This window comes from Oculina patagonica, chromosome 9 (genome assembly GCF_052425735.1).
Source record: "Oculina patagonica isolate OP01 chromosome 9, crgOcupat, whole genome shotgun sequence".
NCBI classification, from domain to species: domain Eukaryota; kingdom Metazoa; phylum Cnidaria; class Anthozoa; order Scleractinia; family Oculinidae; genus Oculina; species Oculina patagonica.
Genome location: NC_135766.1, coordinates 28,780,794 through 28,802,365, shown reverse-complemented (window position 1 = coordinate 28,802,365; position 21,572 = coordinate 28,780,794). Strand labels below are relative to the sequence as shown.

Below are 21,572 nucleotides of genomic sequence, written 5' to 3'. Positions count from 1 at the left end.
AAGATATTCTGACTGCACCCACTAGAATAAGAACAGCGACAACTAGAAAAAAAAAGTAATACGAGCAATCGATATCGAAAAAATCCGTACGAGCACTGACCGTACTAATCCTAAAACTACCGCCCTTTTCTTAAGTCCTCGTCATGCAGAACAAAATACACAACCAGGTTTCTTCCTTGAATCAATTCTAGAGAGCTTGGAACACAGTCAATCAAGGGTTCCCCTTTCAAAGAAACTTCACTCCACGTTTGAAATAAACAAGCGGAACATCAGGAGAGATCGCTATTCAAATTTAAGAAGATAAACTGACTCGCTAGACCGCAAAGGGACGCCATTGCGGCTATCAACAGAACGCATCCTCGGGACATCTCTAGTTCTTCTCGGGCGAAACGCAGAGGAGTTTCTTCGCAACTTAAAGTGTAATGAATACACGAGCCTCGAAGATTGAATCGTCACTGGGTTAATTCTAGTAAATATGAAGGGAAGGCGTCGTCTCAAGTCACTCAGAAATGACGACTGGAATTAAACGCCTCAAGAGTCTCATGTTTCGTTTACCATGTTTGGTATGGGATATTTACCGAGTTATGAGTTAAGTTGAGTTAGTTGCTTGAGTAAATATTGAGTTTACTGTAGTTTGAGTTAACGTTTTCAGTATATTTTATATTAAATAGATGTTCAATAACATCAAAGTGGTTAAAATTGTTACGATCTTTTATTTGTTCCCATCCTTTTGTACATTTTTTCAAGCAGATGTCGGGGATAGCTACAACCTAAAAAGCGTTCATATGCTCTCGCGACCGTGCATGCCGTGGAGACAAACAACGACCGTGTATTTGTTTCTTTTGATAGACAGTCTCAATCTAAAAGCTTTTTAAAAGTTAATAATACAACGAGACAACTGTGAAAAAACGGTCGAGGGTAAACGCTTTTAAAAACTTGTTGGATTGGCCGTCCTACACGGTTATCCTTATAACTAAAAGCTTTTTTAAAAAAATTATGATACCATGAAACAAATGTGAAAAAAACGGTCGGGTGACAATGTTAAAACAGTTATCATTGAAAGTCAGTCTTTCCATACAGCGAAGAAAAATAAACTCTTCGCCCAATGGTGCGAAAACGTTCTTTATGATACGAAATGGTTTAAAAAAGACGCGCCGTGCGGACTTGCACAATTTACAAATCGAAAACTAAAGGCGCGTTTACACGGCAGAGAAAATTGGGAACGGACTTCTCAAAAAATCTGTCCGGACCTTACATCTTTTGTAAAGAAACAGTCAAATTAAAACGAGGCTATAGGCGCCTATGGCCCCGTTTTGATTTGACTGTTTCTCTACAAAAGTGATGAGGTTCGGACCAATTTTCTGACGGGTCCGTACCCAAATTTTTCTGTCGTGTAAACGCGCCTTTATAAGATTTCAGCGTCACGTTACAATGATGTCCGTCCTGGTTTAACAATTTCCAGCAGCATTCTCATTAAAAGCGATTATTTTTGCAAATCCACAACCGCGTATCTGTTGTAAATAATTTGTGAAGGGAAAATTAAGAACTGTTTTTAGCGGGGATAGACGAGAACTTAGGACTGCTCTTTTTCATGTTGAAAATCGCCGTTAATTTACAAACTTAGTTCTTTTCTAATTTGGAGAAAGTATCCTAGCATATTAAATTGAAGTGAGGCAAAACCTAACAATATATTCTGCGGGAAACAAAACCAAGCTCAATTTGTGTGATCACGTTTGCACCAAGCTAAGAGCCCACCAAGCAAATATTTGATCGGGATGCTTTGATTTAAATGGAACGCAGACACGAAACACGCAAACAAGAAGAGAACTTCTTTAAAATGGGAAGCCTTTAAAAAAAGTAAACTTGTGGTTGTGACTTTCATAGGAATAACAAACAGTAATGAATTTAAATGAGAACAATGGGTTGGTTTAAGGTATTTCCGACGAAGTAAAATAGAAGACTATATATCTTATACGTTATCCATAGAAAGTTCGCGCGGTATATTTGAAGCAAACATAGGGCTTATAAGAAAAAGTGATTGTAATTCTGAATTCAAGAAAAAACTTTCACATTCTCTCGCGAACGTGCATGTCGTGAAAACAAATCACGACCTTGAGACATGTTTGTTTGATTTTCAATCTCCCACCATTATCCTTATGATCTAAAAGCTCTTAAAAAATTTATTTTACCACGTAACAACTGTGAAAGCAAACAGTTGTGTGTGGTTGGCAGTTCTACACGATTTTCTTTATAACTAAATGCCTTTAAAAAGTTAATGATACTGTGAAACAACTGTGAAAACAAGTCGGATGACAATGTTAAAACAGTTATCTTTGATAGTCAGTCTATCGAAGCAGCGAAGAAAAAGTAACTCTTCGCCCAGTGGTGTGAAAACGTGCTTTATGATACGAAATCGTTAATAAAAGAGTCGCGTCGTGCAGACTTGTACAATTTACAAAGCGAAAAGGTGTTAGTGTCCCTTTACAATGACGTTCTTTGTTTTGTTTTTTTGTAAATCCGTGACACAACTGATCTAATCAGCTTATAAGTTGTGAATGATCTATTGAAGCAAAACTATGAACTGTTTTTAGCGGGGATAGACGAGTACTTTAATAGGACTGTTCTTCAGTTTTTGATGTTGAGAATCGCTGTTTAAGTACATATTATAATAAGAAAGTTTCCTGAAGAAAAAGCTTATTAAAGTTAAGTAAGGCAAGACCTAACAAAAGTTTCTACAGGAATTAAAAACAAGCTATTTTTTTCTGGTCACGTTTGCTCCAAGCTAAAAGTTCTCCGAGCAAATATGTCATCCGGAAGGTTTATCTTAAATGGACTCGCAAAACTCAAACACGCAAACAATCAATAAGAGAACTTCATTAAAATGGGGAGCCTTTTCAAAGTAGTGCGCAATTTGTCTGATCACGTTCGCTCCAAAGCTGTCCGAACAAATATTTGATCGGGATGGTTTATGTTAAATGGACTCGCAAACACAACACTATAAAGCACGCAAACAAGATAAGAGCTTATTAGGAATGGGAAGCCTTAAGTAAAATAAATAAATCAACTTTGTTTATCGAGGGTTGCACGTAACAGTCTTGCAACTGACAAACCTGTGGCCCTCGGATTCCGATCGAATTGGAATTTAGAAGTGTTGGTGTTTTTGGAGGGAGGAAAACCGTAGAAACCCGGAGAAAAACCCTCGGAGCAAGGACGAGAACCAACAACAAATTAAACTCAACCCACATATGACAACGGTCCGGGAATCGATCCCACATTGTCGGGAAACGAGCGCTCTCATCACTGCGCCATCCTCGCCCCCCCCCCCCCCCCCAAAAAAAAAATGTAAACTTGTTGTTGAGACTTGCAATGAGTAAGGGTTATTTTTAGGCGACGGTGGGATATGCCGTGTTCAAATTCGAAGCAAAGTTGATAAAAACGCCATTTTCTTTCACGCTTATTATGTATTAAACGTAGCCCTTCATTACAAAGTTTAAGCTTTGGCACTACAACGCACTTCTTTTGATCACCAAACGAAAAATCTATCCAAAAGGCAGAAACTATTTGGTAACAAAACCTCATAATATGCAACCTGTTGTTAAACCTTTCCGAAAATCATAGCTGGCGTGTTCCCGTACCGAAAGCAACATTTTTAGCGGAGCTTCCAGCAGCCCGAAGGGCCGCAGAGCAGAGCCACATACCCAAAGAAAATTAACAGACCCAAGCTTTTGGTTTTTCATGGTCATCATGGCTAGCGGCATGCTCGCAGGCGCGTGCAACGAAGTTGCCCCAACATGGCGGCCATACTCCAGAAATAGATTTAAGGTTATGGTTGATAATGGCTAGGTTATGGTTAACGTCAGCTTACATCTTTGATAATAGACATCCATGTCATGGTCAATTGACAACTGTCAAAACAAGGTTTCCGCTGACCAGTGTCACATGACCATATTGCGGGCTTACATTAGGAGCCCATTACTACTTACATATAGAGCTCTTCGAGGTCGAAATATTTTTTTTGAATTTAACCGCTGACCAATCGATGGATTCCATTGGATGGCGGGTTCAAGGGCTATATTTTCCCCTCTTATCGGTCAGTAAATTCGGATTTACGAAAAGGGCTAAGTAAATAATTCGCGGGGAGCTTCGCTTTTAGCCTTGGCTAAATCTATTTAATAGCTCTCCGATAACAGCACGTGTTGTATTTCTGTAATAATCGTTGACTCGTATTTTGTAATAAAACTGAATTTAATAACTCAACATCTCGACTTGACTACATGTTCCACCAGGTTCACTCGACCTCGTGCTAACTAAAACATCTCGAAACTTGTCAAACTGGTTTTTACACTCGCTAACACTCACCATGGAAGTGAGGCCGTTATGACACTCCCCACCTTGACCACTGTAGGGGTCAAACAAAAACTAAAGTCAAACTTAAGTGTTCAAAAGTTCTCTTCTCAACAGTTCTCCTCGAATTGCGGCATTCCGCCGTGGCCGCTGGTTGCCTGAACTGCTGTTAACTTCTGGTTGCGGTCCTGGTAATTGTGTACTCGGCGTTGGCGGTACTTGATTGTTGCTTGATTCTGCTCGTACTTCAATAGGGATCAAGTGCTGAATCACTCTCTTCAGAAGTTGAGTTTTTCCGTTACTGCTCAACACCTTGACAATAGCTGCTCTGACCTTTCCATCTTTTCCTGGGATTAACTGCTCCACTTTACCCAGTTTCCAAAATGCTCTGGAAGTAGAGTCATTCTTGAGAATAACAACGTCGCCGACAGTTATGGTGTCGCGGTTACCATTGACAGACTTAGCTGTAGAGTTCTCTCGTAAACTTAACAGATACTCTCGTCTCCACTGCTTTGAGAACTGTTGTAGCAACTGCCTGTGATGTCGTTGTCTTCTGGTTAGAGTATTGTGGGTGCTCATTATTTCAAAGTGCTCGTCGTTTGGCATTGCACTGATCTTGCGACCATTGATCAAATGGGACGGTGTCAGAGGGTGTGAAATAGACTCCTCGTCATCATAAATGTAAGTGAGAGGTCGTGAATTGATGATACTTTCAACTTCCACCACTAATGTGTCCAGTTCATGGTAGTCTAAAGAGGTTCTCCCCACTGTCTTCTTGATGCATCTCTTCACGCTTTGGATGAGTCTCTCCCAGAATCCTCCCCACCATGGGGCCTTCTCTATGATAAATTGCCATGTTACTCGTTCATTGGAGAGATAGCGTTGAACTTCTTGTGATTTGACGATTTTCTGGATCTCTTTGGAGGCAGCTTTAAACGTTTTGGCGTTGTCGGATATCAGTGTTGAGGGTAGTCCACGCCTTTTTGAAAATCGACGAAATGCTTGTAGAAATGAGTTCACGCCCAGATCAGGTGTGAGTTCTAAATGAACGGCGCGAGTTGTCGCACACGTGAATAGGCAAATGTAAACTTTCTCTGAAATCTTCTCACTTGATTGTTGCATTGGACTTGTGACGTACAGAGGTCCGGCAAAGTCTACACCCGTATATGTAAATGGAGGGGCGTCTGCCACGCGCATATCAGGCAAGTCTGGGGTAGACTGAGGTTTAAATGGCACGCCTTCGAACTTTCGGCAAATGACACATTCTTTCACAATTCTCTTTGTTGCTTCTCGACCACGCAAGACCCAGTACTTTTCTCGCAGAGTCGTAAGTGTGTCCCTGACTCCATTGTGCTTGACTTTTGCATGAACATCCTTTATCAATAAGCTTACAAAGTCATTCTTGGAAGGCAACAATATGGGATTCTTGCTTGTGGTTGGGATATCTGCATTGTCTAGTCTTCCTTTGCATCTCAATATGCCCTTGTCATCTTTGTACAATCCAAATTGCTTTACTCTTGGTAATGGCGTCAATTGCGAATTCTTTGTCAAAAAAATTAATCTCGGCTTCAAAATTGCTTGCTTGGATTGACTTAATCCAGTACACTTCGGCTTCGTTAATCTCAGAGGCACTCAGCTCCTTTGAGGGTTTGCCAGCACAGTCTGACAAATTCGACTTCAACTTGTTGATAAACCGCAAGACATAGGCTGAAATGCGAAGCAATTTCGTCAATGAGCTGTATTTCTTCGGGTCGATAACGGCAGTGAAGTTAATTGGGGTTGAAGGTTCTTGAGCGTTTAACAGAGAATGAGTTACATTCGGAGGACATTTGACTAGTTCAATCATAGCTTCTTCGTTGCCTGCTTTCATTTCTGGTGACTTCGGCCAATCGCTGTCTGGATTCTTCAAAAATTCGGGTCCATTCCACCAGAGCGAGCTCTCCACAAGTTCCTCTCCAGATAAGCCGCGCGAAGGCAAATCGGCTGGATTAAGGAGACCTGGACAGTAATTCCATGAAGCTTCGGGTACACTCTGGCGAATTTCTTGAACACGGTTTTGTACATATTGTTTCCATGGTTTCTCTTGCTTTATCCAGTAAAGGACAGTTGTTGAATCCACCCAAAAGGTAGGTTTGATTTCACACGGCAGCGACTTCAACAGGTTGCTGACAAGTCTTGCTGAGATGGTTGCACCAAGTAGTTCCAGTCTTGGTATGGTTTGCTGTTTGATGGGTGCCACTCGTGTCTTGGATGAAAGTAATTTGACTTCAACATGACCATCTTCGTACTCGGAACGCAAATAGACCGCAGCCGCATAGGCTTTCTTCGACGCGTCACTAAAGGCATGAATCTGAATGTCAGTTGGCGACATACTTGAATTAAAGTAACAACGAGGTACACGCACATTGTTCAGTTGTGTCAGGCTAGACACAAAGTTCTTCCACAGCTTTTGACGATTCCCTTGTAACTCGACATCCCAATCAAACTTCTCCAAACAAAGGGACTGGAACTCGCATTTCATTGTAATGGTGAAAGGGCTCAAAAGTCCTAGAGGATCAAACACTTTGGCTGATAACTTAAGCAGAGATCTCTTAGTGACTTGTAGGGTGTTCGCATACTCGATCAGTTCCTTAAAGTCAAAGGACATTTCGTCTGATTCGGTGTCCCAGCAGACTCCGAGAGTCTTAACTAGCTTGTCAGATACTTGGTTTGGACCAATAGTGGACTTTGTAAACGATTCGTCTTCTTCTTCAATCGGCTGATTTACTTCCTCGGTTTTCGGTTGCACCATGGCTTTTTCTTTGTTGTCGATGAGCTGAAGCAAACTAGAAGAGTTTGAATTCCATTTGCGCAAGTTAAAACCTCCTTTCGCCATCAGTTCCTTCGATTGCTGATACATTTTAAATCCTTCTTGCACATTACCAGCACCAGCCAGTAAGTCATCGACGTAAAGCGAATTCTTAATCAATTCAACCACTTCGGGATAGCGTTCCTTGTAAGAATCTAAATGATGTGTAAGGGTAGCACCTAAGATGGATGGCGATGGCCTCAACCCAAACACAAGTCGGCAAAATCGCAGTTGAACAACTTCTGAATTGCAGACAAATGGGTCTTTCAGCCATAGGAAGCGAAGCATATCTCGGTGGCTTTCTTGAATGCTGATCATCAAAAATGCTTTCTCAATGTCCGCAGAAATTGCAATTGGATTCCATCGAAATCTAGCCAGCACATCAACCAGTTGTGGGATGTAATTCGGACCAGTAGGCAAGCAATCATTGAGGGAATGTTCTTGACCTGGCGATTTTGCAGAGCCATCATAAACAATCCGGAGTTTTGTGGTTTCTCGATTCTGGCGAATCACAGCATGGTGAGGCAAATAATGCGTATCTTCACTGTTCCTTGTTTCAACTTCTGGATTGGGAACCTTTTCAATAATTCCTGATGCGAGTTGTTCTTGAATGATGCCATCATATTCTCTCAAAATTTCTGGCGTTTTGTTCAACTTGTGATGCATCGATTTCAGGCGGTTGTAGCAGAGATTGTAATTGTCAGGAATTGGTAAACAGTCATTCTTCCAGGGAAGGTCGATTTCATATCTCTCACCATTGTGCTTCAGACACTGACAAATTCTTCCGTCGATTGGGAAACATCTTCTTTTGCTTCTTGAATTCCAATAGACTCGGTTTTCCAGAATCTTTCGAGGTTGTTTATCAATTCATCGTTTTCATGCGGAGCGAAAGGGCAATCTCCTGAAATAACTAAGTTAGATGAAACAGTATCCGATGTCACGGAGTCACGCAACGGTCCAGACAAAAGCCATACAAATCTGCTCGAAATTGCTGTTGGGCCATAATCTCCTCGCACAGTTTCACCACCGACTATTTCCCAATAATAGTCCGATCCAATTAAAACATCAATCGATCCACAGTTGTCGTCCAACTTGTCTGCTAATTGTAGACCCTCCAAATGAGGATAGTTCACTTTGACCTTCGAAGGTAATGGCGAGCAAATAGTTGGATAACAAAGGGCGCTTATTTCGACTTCTTCGCCGTCGTGTCCTTTCAGTCGGAGTTTAACCACATCACAACTCTGCTTTCGGAACGTGTTTCCACCAAAGGTATTCAAATGCAGGGTTTCGGTTTTGACAGGCTTCAAATTCAATTTTGACATCAAATTGCTTGTTACGTACGAACGCTGACTGCCATTGTCAAATAATATGCGAACTTCTGTTGACTTTGAGTTCCCTTCATTGAAGGCCGTGGCCCTTGCCGTTTGTAAAAGAACTGTTCCTTTATCTCTAACCGTGTTTGTCGTGGTAGTGTTGCTGAATTCTCCTGCGGATGGTTTGGTGGTTGGCTTTTCCTCGCTACGATGTTTTGACAAGGTTGGGCAGATCGATTGATGATGTCGTTCTCCGCAATGGCGGCAAACCTTCGGATTTTGGCAAACGCTCGCCACATGGCCAGGCCACAGGCAGTTTAAACATCGGCGTTCTTTCAGGAGGATCTCTTTACGCTGACTCGGGTCTTGAACTTTTACACAGGACGCAGAAAAATGAATTTCTTTACAGTAAACACACTTCACAGTAATATCGCTGACTTTGTTTGCGACCAGGGAGTTCGCGGATGGAATTGACGGTTTCACAAAGGGAGATTTTCGCGGGCTTTCGCCTGTTTTCACATGTTCGCTTGTTTCTCTAGCTTCAACTTCTTTCTTGATCGTTTGGAGCAATTCTTCAATCTTCCAAATTTCATCGGTCGTGTTGCGTGCGACTTGTAATCGAATTTCGCTGGGCAGCTTCGACATGACCACTGGTATCAACAAACTTCCGTATTGCTCTGAAGAAATTCCAAGCGAAGCCAAACCACGCACATGAACACTGATCTGATCGTAAACATATCTGAGCGACGCTGGACGATCGTTGTGGCTTGGCTGTAGTTTGATGAGCTCGTCCATATGAGCTGAAATAATTTGCTGCGGTTTACCGAAGCGATCTTGCAATATTTCCACGGCGTTGTCGTAGTTTGACGCAGTCAAAGTTAATCCAGTGATGGCTCTTGCTGCTGCTCCCTCCAATACTGAATTCAGATAGTTAAATTTGTCCACTTTCGATATTTCTCGGTTGTCGTGAATCGCTGATTGAAAACTATCCCAGAACGTGCTCCATTTCGTTACATCTCCACGGAATTTCGGTAATGACAGCTTCGGTAACCTTGCTTTCGCTTTCGGTTCTTGACTTGTCGACGTGTTGCTTTCGTGATTTTGGCCACTTGTCACGTTTGACCTTCGCTTTAACTTCAAATCGATTTTTCGTTTAGATTCCATGATCTTTTCCACCGCGCGTTGAGATTCTTCGATTTCATTCTCGATATTCGCCACGTCACACACCGTCAGGATTTTCTGATCGTACTCGTTTAGTGTGGACAATTTCGTTTCCAGTTGTTGATTTATCACAAAGAGACGCTCGTAATCATCGCTTGTCAAAGACTCCTTTTCAAAGATTCTATCGGCTTGTTGTGTTAACTTTGTCGTAACTCCTCGATGTGCTCCTCTAATCGCTTTCAATCGCTCTAAATCCTCGGCCATTGCTCACTCGTTGTTGAAGTTTCTCGTCTTCTCGGCTGTTGCTCACTCGTTTGATTGTCGCTCGGCTTCACCGCCCCACGTTGGGCGCCATGTAATAATCGTTGACTCGTATTTTGTAATAAAACTGAATTTAGTAACTCAACATCTCGACTTGACTACATGTTCCACCATGTTCACTCGACCTCGTGCTAACTAAAACATCTCGAAACTTGTCAAACTGGTTTTTACACTCGCTAACACTCAACATGGAAGTGAGGCCGTTATGACATTTCTCACATGGTAATGAAGATTCGAGAAAGCATTCCACTAAAGAAATTCCAAGCGGATAACTGGATGGCCTTTCCAGTAGATATTTACTGACTTCAGCGCTTATATATATGTGTCTAGTTACGTCGATTTCTAAAACGTTTTGCACTGGCTATTCAGAAAGACTGTATATAATAATTCGAGGAATCGACATCGAATGAATGCGTATGAGCAAACGTGCTCATTCAAAACTTCCCGCCCCTTGCCAAGGCCACGTTACACAGAACAACATACTCGACAATTTATTATAGAGAACTCAGAAAACTATCAAGAGGGTCCTTTGAAAGAAACTTCAACGTGCCTTTGATTTGTATTTTACAAGCGAAACAGCACGAGAGCTTGCTAATTGAACTTAAAAGTGTATATTCACTCGCTAGACCGTAAAGGGACGCCATTGCAGCTATCAGCAGAACGCAACCTCGGGACATTTCTAGTTTTTCTAGGCCGGACCGCGGACGAACTTCTTCGCAAAAAAGTGTAATGAATACAAAAACTTCGAAGTTCGAAGTGCTGTTGTGAAAACTATGAAGGGGAGGTGTTGGCTCGAAACTCAAAGTCACTCAGGAATAACGACTGTAATTCAACGCCTCGACGGTCTCAAGCTTTGTCTGCCATGTTTAGAATGGGATATTTACTGAGTTATGAGTTGAGGTGAGTTTAGTCGAGCTTGAATTAAGATTGAGCTAATTTGAGTTAACGTTTTCTACATATTTTGTATAATTCTTTGTGATTGATCAACACCAATACAAAGGACACCAGTGAATATAAGCAAATCAAGAAATAATGACTTTATTTTTTCCCAGAAAAAGCCAAGCCGCGGTAATGGGGGAAAGTAAACGAAGGCCTGCCCCCTTGATGCGGTTCGCAGGTGGGTGGGTAGGTGGGGAGAACAAAATTACAAAGAATCCGTAATCTAAGGGCGCTTTTCATTCGACCACTGAATTCAGGATTGAAATTCCAGGTATTCCGAGTGGCGAATGGAACAGTATTTTCTGGTTGTCTGCATTGACAAAGCAAAACAAATGGCGAACTCGTTGCCTCTTTTTGCTGTTTTGGAGGTGTTCGACGACTCTGAAGTTAAAACGGACGATATTTAAGCAAGGACGATGATATTTTTTCAGTGCAGCTTACATGCGAAGGAATTTAAATCGAGTCGACGAGCACTTTGAGTATACGATACCAGCGTAGTTATTTTTCCTGAAGAGTTCAAGAGCCACATTCGAAGGACGATAAAAACATGCGAGCTGTTTACTTGCCAGGTCGTGCCCACAGGAAGGATACCACTAAGTAACGGATCTGAACGAGCAATCATTCGTGTTCCAGTAAGGGCTGAAAGCTTTTGGTAAGAAAAAAACACGCCGAGCACTGAGAAGCCATCTCGACTATGAGAAGTCCGGCTCGGAGAAGCTGGGCCCAAGCAGGACGGAATTGACGAATGGAACGGAATTTTCCGGTTATTCCGATTTTCCGGAACGTAAGGAGGTTGTCCTAAAATTCCCGAATTTTATTCCGGGAAATGTCTGTACTATTTGCTTCCCAACCCGGAATTTCCGGATTTTTTGGTTGAATGGAAAGCGCCCCAAGACTCTCTTGGATTCATTTCGGTGGGCGAACCGTTCAGTAAGTGCCAGTTAACAAACTTAGACAAATGCAAAGTGCATTGCGAAATGAGGACAGTTCATTTATTGTAAACATGATCTTATACTCTGGATCAAAACAACAACGCTCACAGGAAAGATAATTTTTTGATTCGGCAAGAATTTAATGCTACGAAAATTGTGAAACTCGTACAATCGGCTGCAAACGACTCGCGGATCGATCAAACCTGACTGTGAAACCTTGTTCACTGCAGTAAGACACTACCTCTCTGGAAGCTCTATTTTCATTCGCCCGCTGTAAACACTACCTCTATTGTTATTCAGGGCTAGCGGCATTGTTGTCACCTTTTATCTATTGTTTTAAGGACCAATGAATTAACTTGTTCCGAGAGGTAGTGGGCGACCCTGTTCACTGGATTGCACAGTATACACCACCGCGAACTTTATCACTATCAAACTTGACCAGTTCTTCGTCTCGGTGATGGTTTTCACAGGATCGATTTTCCACGACTTTGACAATTCATAAAAGAAACCGGTTTCAACCGAAAGCGCATTTTGGAGTGAAATTGAGGTATACTGATAACTTAATTAAAATATTTCGCAACATAAATCATTCGATATATCTAAAAAAAGAAAAAATGAATATGGATAACTTTTTTTATTGATAACCACACACTAAGTTTCCAGTACCGGCTACAATGTTGCAAAAGCTTAAAACATAACTTTTATGCGAACTAACCTAAAAAAAATAAAACTTGAACATTGGCAAAAACTGAAAGCTAAAACGTTAACACAAAGTTAACAACGCTTCCACCTCGGTACTTATTGAACTTCCGTGTGAAGCAACAAAACTACCCATTAATCGCTAGTTTTTAGATTACTGAGCAAATCGGCTCACTAACGCTGCCACACTATGAAAGCTTTTTTATTAGGTTTTGATATTCTTTCCATTATATACATGACCAATCCGTTGAAAGAAGCGAAAAATGGCACAGGCCAATAGCTTGCTCAAGCAGCTGTTGAGTCTTCGAGGTCATTAGTAAATGCTACAGAGTTCCAAGCAATTATTCTCAGGTTTCATGTCAAAGCTTTAACGGATGCTGGAAAACATACATGGTTTGGGCCCTTTACTTTTAGTGAAATGTCCAAAATGACGAGCTTTCTCAAAGCGAAAGGAGATTTTCCTTTATGTGATGCACCTTAAGTAGAACCCAAAATTAGATTGGTTCCTGAGAGAAGCCCCGATCAGAATTTTCATCAATTGGAAAGTGAATATTATGAGCATAAACTTTGTAGAAACCTTTAAAGTATTTCTAAGATGAATACGGCTTACCATAGGAACTTGATCTCATGAATACAAAAGAAAAGGAAACCCACAGTAAACTGAAAGAACCACTGCGCCATTAAGTCACCAAGGGATCTATGAGAGCTTCAGTTGTCAAAAAGTCGAACTGCTTCTTTTTCCACACTCGAGCCAAAATGCGCGAAGTTAAAAGATGACTTGCTTTCTTGAGGCTGGTTCTCATATGATCGCCCTATCGTTAGTCCCTATCGTCTTTGTCGCTTTTGTCGTTTGCAAATTCTCGTCGCAGACGTCTCAGTAATGTTCTCATATAATCGCCCCGATCGCAAGCAAACTTTTTGAAGCGACAGAGGCGACAGGGACGATCGGGGCGATCATACGAGAACCCGTCTTCAGAATTTGCAAACGACAGAAGCGACAGAGACGATCGGGGCAATCATATGAGAACCAGCCTTTATAAATGAGTTTCACAGCTGTGTTTCAGGTAGCTGTTCACATAACCTATTGAGGTGATACGGTTCGTTTATTGTGACTTGTCTAGTTAGTCCTTGATTTAGGAAACCTTTCTATTTAATTTGTATTGGAACATAACCAGGGAATTGTTTTCTTTCAAACAAAATTGACAACAGTAAAATAAAACTTGTTGACAGTTATTGGTAAATTTGCGTATCTGGCCTAAAAAAACGAAAAAATTACAAATGAAATTGCTACTCCCCCCCTGGACGAGACTGAGCTCCCTCGGTTCATTAATTAATAATTCTTACTCTACGTGAAATGTGTGGAGACGCGTGCTCGACTCCGAGTCGAACGGCCCGGGTTCGAGGCCTGGCCGGGGCGCTGCGTTGTGTTCTTGAGCAAGACACTTTACTCTCACAGTGCCTCTTTCCACCCAGGTGTATAAATGGGTACCGGCGAACTTACTGCTGGGAGGTAACCCTGTGATGGACTAGCATCCCATCCAGTGGGGAGTAGCAATACTCCTAGTCGCTTAATGCTACGAAAACCAGGATAAGCTCCGGCTCTATGGGCCACTTAGGCTCGGACAGACTTTACGTGAAATATATTTAACAAAATGGTGGCCTATTCAAGCATTTTATTATTATGCTCTGGAGGCTTGAACTATTGACATAGTTACTGGTTTAATTTGCGACTTACTTTTCACGGTCACTAGATTCTCAAGACGCGTGCATCATTTATGATTGCACATGTACTCATAAGTTTCTCTCTTTAGCAAGAGAAATATTTTCAAAAATTGTAGCACGGCGAGTAAATCAAGCCGAGAATGGCTATGGCGCGATGTTGTTTATTAGCTATGGCGTGCTTTATGTTCTTAACTATCCAAGACGCTGGTAAGACTCATTTGCTTCTATTTGGTCATAAAAGTTTACCATTTACATTTGCGTCTGCTGTTTAGTTTCACCGAACTGATACGGTGAGCTTTAAGACTTAAACTTCTGTGCGCGAAGATGTTGTATTAGCATTAGTAACTTGCAAAATTTCGAGAAAAAAAAAATTAAAAAAGAGCTTTTTCTTTCCGTATTGCCTTTAAAGTGTTACCTTACTCTATACAAGGAGGGTCATAGTAAATAATTAGTCTCGCAATAACGTGGATTTGTTAAGAGCACTAACGAATATAAGATGTAAAAAGTCTTAACATAATCCAAAACAGGTGAAGTCGAGATGCAAAATAATTTTCCAGTTCAACTCTTCTTCCCCTTCGCCGTCGTGATTTCGGGTTCCCAAAGGACGTTTTGTAGTGGAACACGTTTGCTTATAGGGAAGGGCATAGACAGTTATTTTGTCTAATTTCAGCGAAAATTGCATAAATTGTCCCAGCTACTGGTACGTATCATGGTAAATCGACAAATTTTCTCTCAAGAAATGCGTTTCAACTGTTATAACAAGCCCTATAAGGCCATTCTTTGAACAATGGCGCAACAGCTTCAGAACACACAAGGGATTTGTTTCCGATTAGCATACGAGCGGGAACTTTAAACACTCGAAAAGATTGAAGTGAAAGACAAATTCTACCCGGGAGGGTGACACTAGTAGGTTTTGTTCGGTGAAAATATCGACGGCCAGGGGGAAGGGTAGGGGTGACGGTTGCATGAAGTTAAACAAGTGTGAATAAAAATGTTAAGAAAGGTTTTGAGTTCTAAGCGTTGGTTTGCGTCTTCACAAATGTGAACAAAAGGTTTAGCAAGATTTGGAGCTCGAAGCGAGGGTTCACGTCCTTGTAAGTGTATCTGTTACTATTTATTCCGTACAGAAAGCGTTAATCCATGCCGTGGGAACTCCTGCTACTTCATCTCGACCGCAGAAGAAGGGCGCTCATGGGATAACAACCGAAAAACCTGCCACAGCAAAGGTGGTGACTTAGTTTCCATAGAAACCTTAGCGGAATGGCAGTTTATTAACGGAGAGATTCAAAAGAAAAGCATTAGAGGACCCAATGAATGGCATATTGGTTTGAATAAGGTGGGAGGGGTTTGGAAGTGGATAAATGATAGCCCATTTATCCTGGCAAGCAAATGGCAAACGTCAAAGGGAGAGCCATCTGGTGACGGAGATGTGGCTGTCATATCAAAGGATTACCCGCCTACTCATCAAGGCGAATTTAATGACCTTCCAAGAACGGTTAATAGAGCCTTTATTTGCGAGCTATCCAAAGCAGAAGCTCAAATTAAGCTTCAGCCCAAAGGTAAGTTGAAAAACGTTGAAGAAAAAAAACACAAGCACAAATCGAAAATTAAAAAAAGCTGTCTTTTTATTGCTCGAGCATCAGGAAGGAAAGAGACAAGGGCTAAGATAAAACCCTCTTATCTCAAGGAGGGAAAAGATTAGTTTGCTTTAATTTGTTGAAAGATAGTGACTATCCATTTTAGGACATCACAAAATCTTGCGAAAAACTTCATTCTTGATTAAATTAAAACACTTAATTATACTTAAACATTTTTTTTAATTTGGTCTATATATAGCAATCTGCTATACTTTAAAATCATGTTTCTCCACTTTACCTCGCAAAAACGCAGTATACGTAGGGCCCGGATGCATAAAACGCCCGTAACACTTACGGGTATACGTAGATGTACTCGTAACTTATATTAAGTGACGGTTAAATCGCTTTAGTTGTCCACTTACGATCGCGAGATACTTGAAAGTGACTGCAAGAAATCCATCGTAAACAGCCTGCCTGCTCGGTTTCCGTTGCTATCAAATGCTTGGAGATACTCGGGCTGCATTTAAGAAGCGCATTTGTACAGCTGCCTCCTGTTCTGTAAGCAAACTGGTTATCATTCAAGCAGCACACTTCGTCTTCTTTACAAAAGGTGTTTGCACCAGTCGCTCAAATGTCCTAGCAATTACCGGTGTAACACAGATTCACCTAAAGTCCTTGTTGGACTGGAATGACTATTTTGGGGAGTGGATAGACATTAGCTTGCTTCCATGCACAAGGCCACCTTTGAGTTGACAAGGATAGGTTCCAAATTGCTTGTACTGCAGCTGCCAATATGGCAGCGTTTTCCTTCCAGATCCCGAATGGTATATTATCTGGTCCAGTAGCCGTTTGATTTGTTTTGAGCTGAGCATAATAAACCTGACTTAATGTGAGTTGTGGTACAGGAATGTTATTGAATCATTTCCCATAAGATTTAACGTCGGCCTGTATCATTGTTATTGGACATCCATGTTATGGTGATTCGATGTTTTCACCGCTCCCATAATACATCTTGTTTACCCCCCCCCCCCCCCAAAATGTTTGCTTAAGCTTTGTTTTCAATTTCTCTTGGGATTTACAAGACGTACAATCGTCCCCAGAGAAATTGAAAACAATGCTAATGCAAAAATTTTGGGGGGTAAAAAAGTGCATTATGGGATCGTGAAAAAAGCGTATTGTCGATATCTCCGGCTCACATGTACAGCTCATCGAACCCTTGTCTTTTTGAAGCTGATCACTGACCAGGTTATGGTTTTCCATTGAAACGCGGGCTCAATTTTTTGTCTGGAGTAATGACAGGATTTTGTGAACGCAATTTCTGCGAGTTGACGATTTATTTCGGCTGTGGAGGTGTATATGTTTAATAACTTAGGTAACAGTATTTTTAAATGAGAGAATTTTCACAAAATGTTAAGATTAGAATCATGTAGAAAATAATTTTGGATTTGTGGTTCTAGGCTTAACTAAATCTATATATTACGTAAAGGTCTTATTCCTCTTGTTGCAGCTGGCTGTTCGAGGAGAAAAAAAATGAGCGTTATGAAACCTGTAGTCTTCAGTTTTTAACTACGGTTTACAGCAGTAGTGTTAAAAATCTAGCAGATGCCTATATCTAATCTGCGCTTTTAACAAACCTAAAGCTTGCATATTTCTGTAGGAGCAAAAAATCAATAGAGTACTGGTATTTTCACACACACACACACACACACACACACACACACACACAAAAAAAACAAAAAAAAAAAAAAAAAAAAACGGTAATTCAACTTTGTCCCGCAACAAATTTGAATGTCATCGGTGAAAACATTTATTAGTCCGTTATTATTTCACAGTGTTTTTTTAGCATTCTTGTTAAAATTCAGCTGACTTCACATCTTTTACTATCATTCGTTATAGGAAGCGTTAATCCATGCCGTGGGAACTCCTGCTACTTTATCTCGACCGCGGAAGAAGGTCGCTCATGGGATAACAACCGAAAGACATGTCAAGGCAAAGGTGGTGACCTAGTTTCCATAGAAACCTTAGCGGAATGGCAGTTTATTAACGGAGAGATTCAAAAGAAAAGCATTGGAGGACCCAATGAATGGCACATTGGTTTGAATAAGGTGGGAGGGGTTTGGAAGTGGATAAATGACAGCCCATTTACCCTGGCAAGCAAGTGGCAAACGTCAAAGGGAGAGCCAAATGGGGACGGAAATGTGGCTGTCATATCAAAGGATTACCCGCCTACTCATCAAGGCGAATTTAATGACCTTCCAAGAACGGTTAAGAGAGCCTTTATTTGCGAGTTACCCAAAGGTTAGATGAAGAAAAAAACACAACCACAAATCGAAAAAATTGCTGTCTTTTTTTTTTGCTCGAGCATCAGGAAGGAAATAGACAAGGACTAAGTTAAACCCTCTTGGTATATACCACAAAAGTGAATAGTGCTTTCGCGCGTGCTGATTGGTTAACTCGGAGGTGATTAGCAAAATACTATTCACCTCCGAGCAGCTAAAGAGAAACAAACTGCCTTCGCGAGTCGCTTTGTTCACTGAAAGTCCGCCACTATTCACATCAACTTCGGTGAATAATTGTTAATTATCTCAAGAGGGGGGGGGGGGGGGGGGTTAGTTTGCTTTAATTTGTTGAAAGACAACGACTATCAATTTCGGACATTACAAAATCTTGCGAAAAACTTCATTCACTTTCAAAATTTGCTCTATACATGAAGACAATCTGCTATACTTTTTTGTTTCTCCACTTTACCTCGCGCTAACGCAGCAGAAAACCATGATATTTCTTTGGAACTCAGTAAAACGTCTTAACTGTCGAGTAAATCTCGACAATACTTCACCCTTACCAGCCCTTACGCATTGCATTTTCAAGGTAATCGATTTGGAACAGTTTAGGCTTAGCTTATATACCGCCCTAGGTAAATACAGTTATCTTACTATATGGAATTGTGGTACTAAAGAGTTTTTTAGTACATGAAAAAGATATAATAAGCAGAAGACTGATGTATTGTTTTTAAAATATAGTATCATCATTTATTAAGTTGTTATTAAAAACATGATTAACTTTTGAACGTTTACCTTGACGACTATAATAAAAATAATAGTTTTGAAATGCAAAATCTGTTATTTTTATAAATGAATCGAGCTATTATAATTAATCAATTTTCATAGTATATGCAGATGTCTTTTTTAACTGCAATTAGATAACATTGTATGCCTGTAAACTAGCTATCTCGTTGAGACATGAAGCTAAGTTGCATGACCACTATAAACACATATATTATTATATTATTATTATTATAACCACATTTAGAAGCTGGATTGAGCTCGCAGGTTTTCTCTGGTTCGGTAGTATTTTCCGAGTTCTTTTACTTATAGCGGAGCTCCAGGGTGCGTAGCGCACCAGTGAAGCACCATAGGTAAGAAAATTTGGTAAACCCATCAAGGCGAAAAAAAATGGTTATCGAGTGAGTGTAGGTTCGCGGGTGCCTTCAAACTCTCGAGAGGGATAAGGGAGTCACAAGGCAACCTGACCGAGGGGAGCAGAACGTCATCTAATCATTTCCCGTCTGCTTGTATCTTTGTTATTGGACATACATGCTATGGTCAATTGTCCATATAGCGGGATCAGGTGTACAGCTCATCGAGTTCTTGTAGGTCTTTTTTGAAGCCGATCAAGGTTATGGTTTCCCATTGAAACGCGGGCTCATTTTTTTGGTCTTGGGTAATGACAGGATTTTGTAAACGCTATTTCTTCGATTGGAGTCGATGACTTATTTCAGCTATGGATCTTTCTTGAGTTTTATACGTTTAATAACTTAAATAACAGTATTTTTAAATAAGAGTATTTTCATAAAAATTTAATATAAGAACCATGCAGAAAATAAGCGTGCAACTCCGCTTTTAGGCTTGAATAAATCTATATATTTCGTTAAGGTCTTATTCCACCGTGACAGCTGGCTTCTGTTCGAGGAGAAAAAATGAGCGTTATGAAACCTGTAGTCTTCAATAATTTTGTTTCTACACATTGATTCGAATGACTAATATTGCAAATTTCAATTTTTTTGTTGAATAGTCTTCTAACTGAACGGTTTTCGGTTCTTCTAATGATGAATTCATTTCTTTCAGCAGACAAGTTTTAAATACGGTTTACAGCACTTGTGTTAAAAATTTAGCAGATGCTTATCTAATCTGCGGTTTTAGTGAGCCCAAAGTTTGTATATGTCTGTAGGAGCTAAGAAGAATTACAACACTGGTATTTTCGCAAACACTAATTGATCTTTGTTCCGCAACAACCTTGAATGTCATTGGTTAAAACATTAATTAGTCCGTTATTAATTTCACAGTGTTTTTTTATTATTATTTTAGCATTCTTGTTAAAATTCAGCTGAATTCATATCTGTTACTATCATTCTGTATAGGAAGCGTTAATCCATGCCGTGGGAACTCCTGCTACTTTATCTCGACCGCAGAAAAAGGTCGCTCATGGGATAACAACCGAAAGACATGTCAAGGCAAAGGTGGTGACCTGATTTCCATAGAAACCTTAGCGGAATGGCAGTTTATTAACGGAGAGATTCAAAAGAAATGCATTGGAGTACCCAGTGAATGGCATATTGGTTTGCATAAGGTGGGAGGTGTTTGGAAGTGGATAAATGATAGCCCATTTACCCTGGCAAGCAAGTGGCAAACGTCGGCGGGAGAGCCATCTAATGACGGAGATGTGGCTGTCATATCAAAGAATTACCCACCTACTTGTCACAGCGAATTTAATGTCCTTGTAAGGAGGCATACGAGAGCTTTTATTTGCGAATTACCTAAAGATAAGATGAAAAAATCGGGGCTTATATATCCGGGAGGGCTCATAAATGGAATAAAAAATGTTTCGAAACGAGCCACGGCAGCATTGATCGAAATGCGTTTTTTAAGTTAAACAGTCATATCAAAGCAACATTTAGCCCTGTTCAGTACTGTCATCAAGTAGAGGTGGGCTTATATCCGGGGGGAGGGGGGGGGGGGCCTTATAACCGGCTGCATTTTTTTGTTGTTTCCAGGTAGATGGGCCTATAACCACGGGAACTCATAAGCGGGGGGGGCTTATAACCGGAATTTTACGGTATATGGTCTCAGGATCACGAATCAAGGCAAATTTAAGGTGTATCATCGCATTTTTCAGAAACACGCTAACCGAACTTTGAATGGCCGATACTGCACTGTCTGATGTCGGTCGGGGAAGCTGCCTAGCACAAAAATTGTACTAGACATTGAATAAATTCTCCAAAAAAAGAGATTTGATTGACGTTTGTGCTAATATAGCAAAGCAACAATGACGTTATGAATTTTGTATATCATAAGTTTGCTCGACATTGAGACCTTTGCTTTTGAAATAACTCAATTTACCCTAAAGTTCAAGAGTGGGAAGTTTAAAACTTCTATGGGAGCGTTTTCTAAAATTAATTGGCTGAATATTTTAAAGCAAGACTTTAAAGATTTGCCTTATTGTTTTTGTAAATTCTTCGTTGCCAATGATTCCCTGATAGACTAAAACAGCGTCTTCACGATATTTTTGAACATGCCATACCTTTGGCGTAGAGCTGCATTAAGTTTGCTTCATTTAATTTTACTTGTTGTATCTTAAATATTCCCATTTTACTCATACAGAAAACCTCTGCTATTAAAGTAACTATTTAAAAAATATATATATTAAACCTTTTTAAAGG

At 40.6% G+C, this 21,572-nt stretch overlaps 3 protein-coding genes across 3 annotated transcripts; 1 reads left to right on the top strand and 2 right to left on the bottom strand.

The window, feature by feature from the left end:
- Positions 1-4,431: 4,431 nt before the first annotated feature.
- On the bottom strand, positions 4,432-7,858 carry LOC144665094 (uncharacterized). Its single transcript, XM_078526270.1, has 2 exons — positions 5,949-7,858; positions 4,432-5,860 (listed from the first exon to the last, which is right to left on the bottom strand). Exons 1-2 carry the CDS (start codon positions 7,856-7,858, stop codon positions 4,432-4,434), a joined length of 3,339 nt encoding a protein of 1,112 aa, XP_078382396.1.
- Positions 7,859-7,946: 88 nt separating this feature from the next.
- LOC144665093 (uncharacterized) lies at positions 7,947-9,930 on the bottom strand. The gene has a single exon (XM_078526269.1). It carries the CDS (start codon positions 9,928-9,930, stop codon positions 7,957-7,959), a length of 1,974 nt encoding a protein of 657 aa, XP_078382395.1. The 3' UTR covers positions 7,947-7,956.
- Positions 9,931-14,419: 4,489 nt separating this feature from the next.
- Positions 14,420-21,543, top strand: LOC144665092 (C-type mannose receptor 2-like). Its single transcript, XM_078526267.1, has 5 exons — positions 14,420-14,486; positions 15,407-15,838; positions 17,753-18,154; positions 20,274-20,632; positions 21,514-21,543. Exons 1-5 carry the CDS (start codon positions 14,420-14,422, stop codon positions 21,541-21,543), a joined length of 1,290 nt encoding a protein of 429 aa, XP_078382393.1.
- Positions 21,544-21,572: the final 29 nt, after the last annotated feature.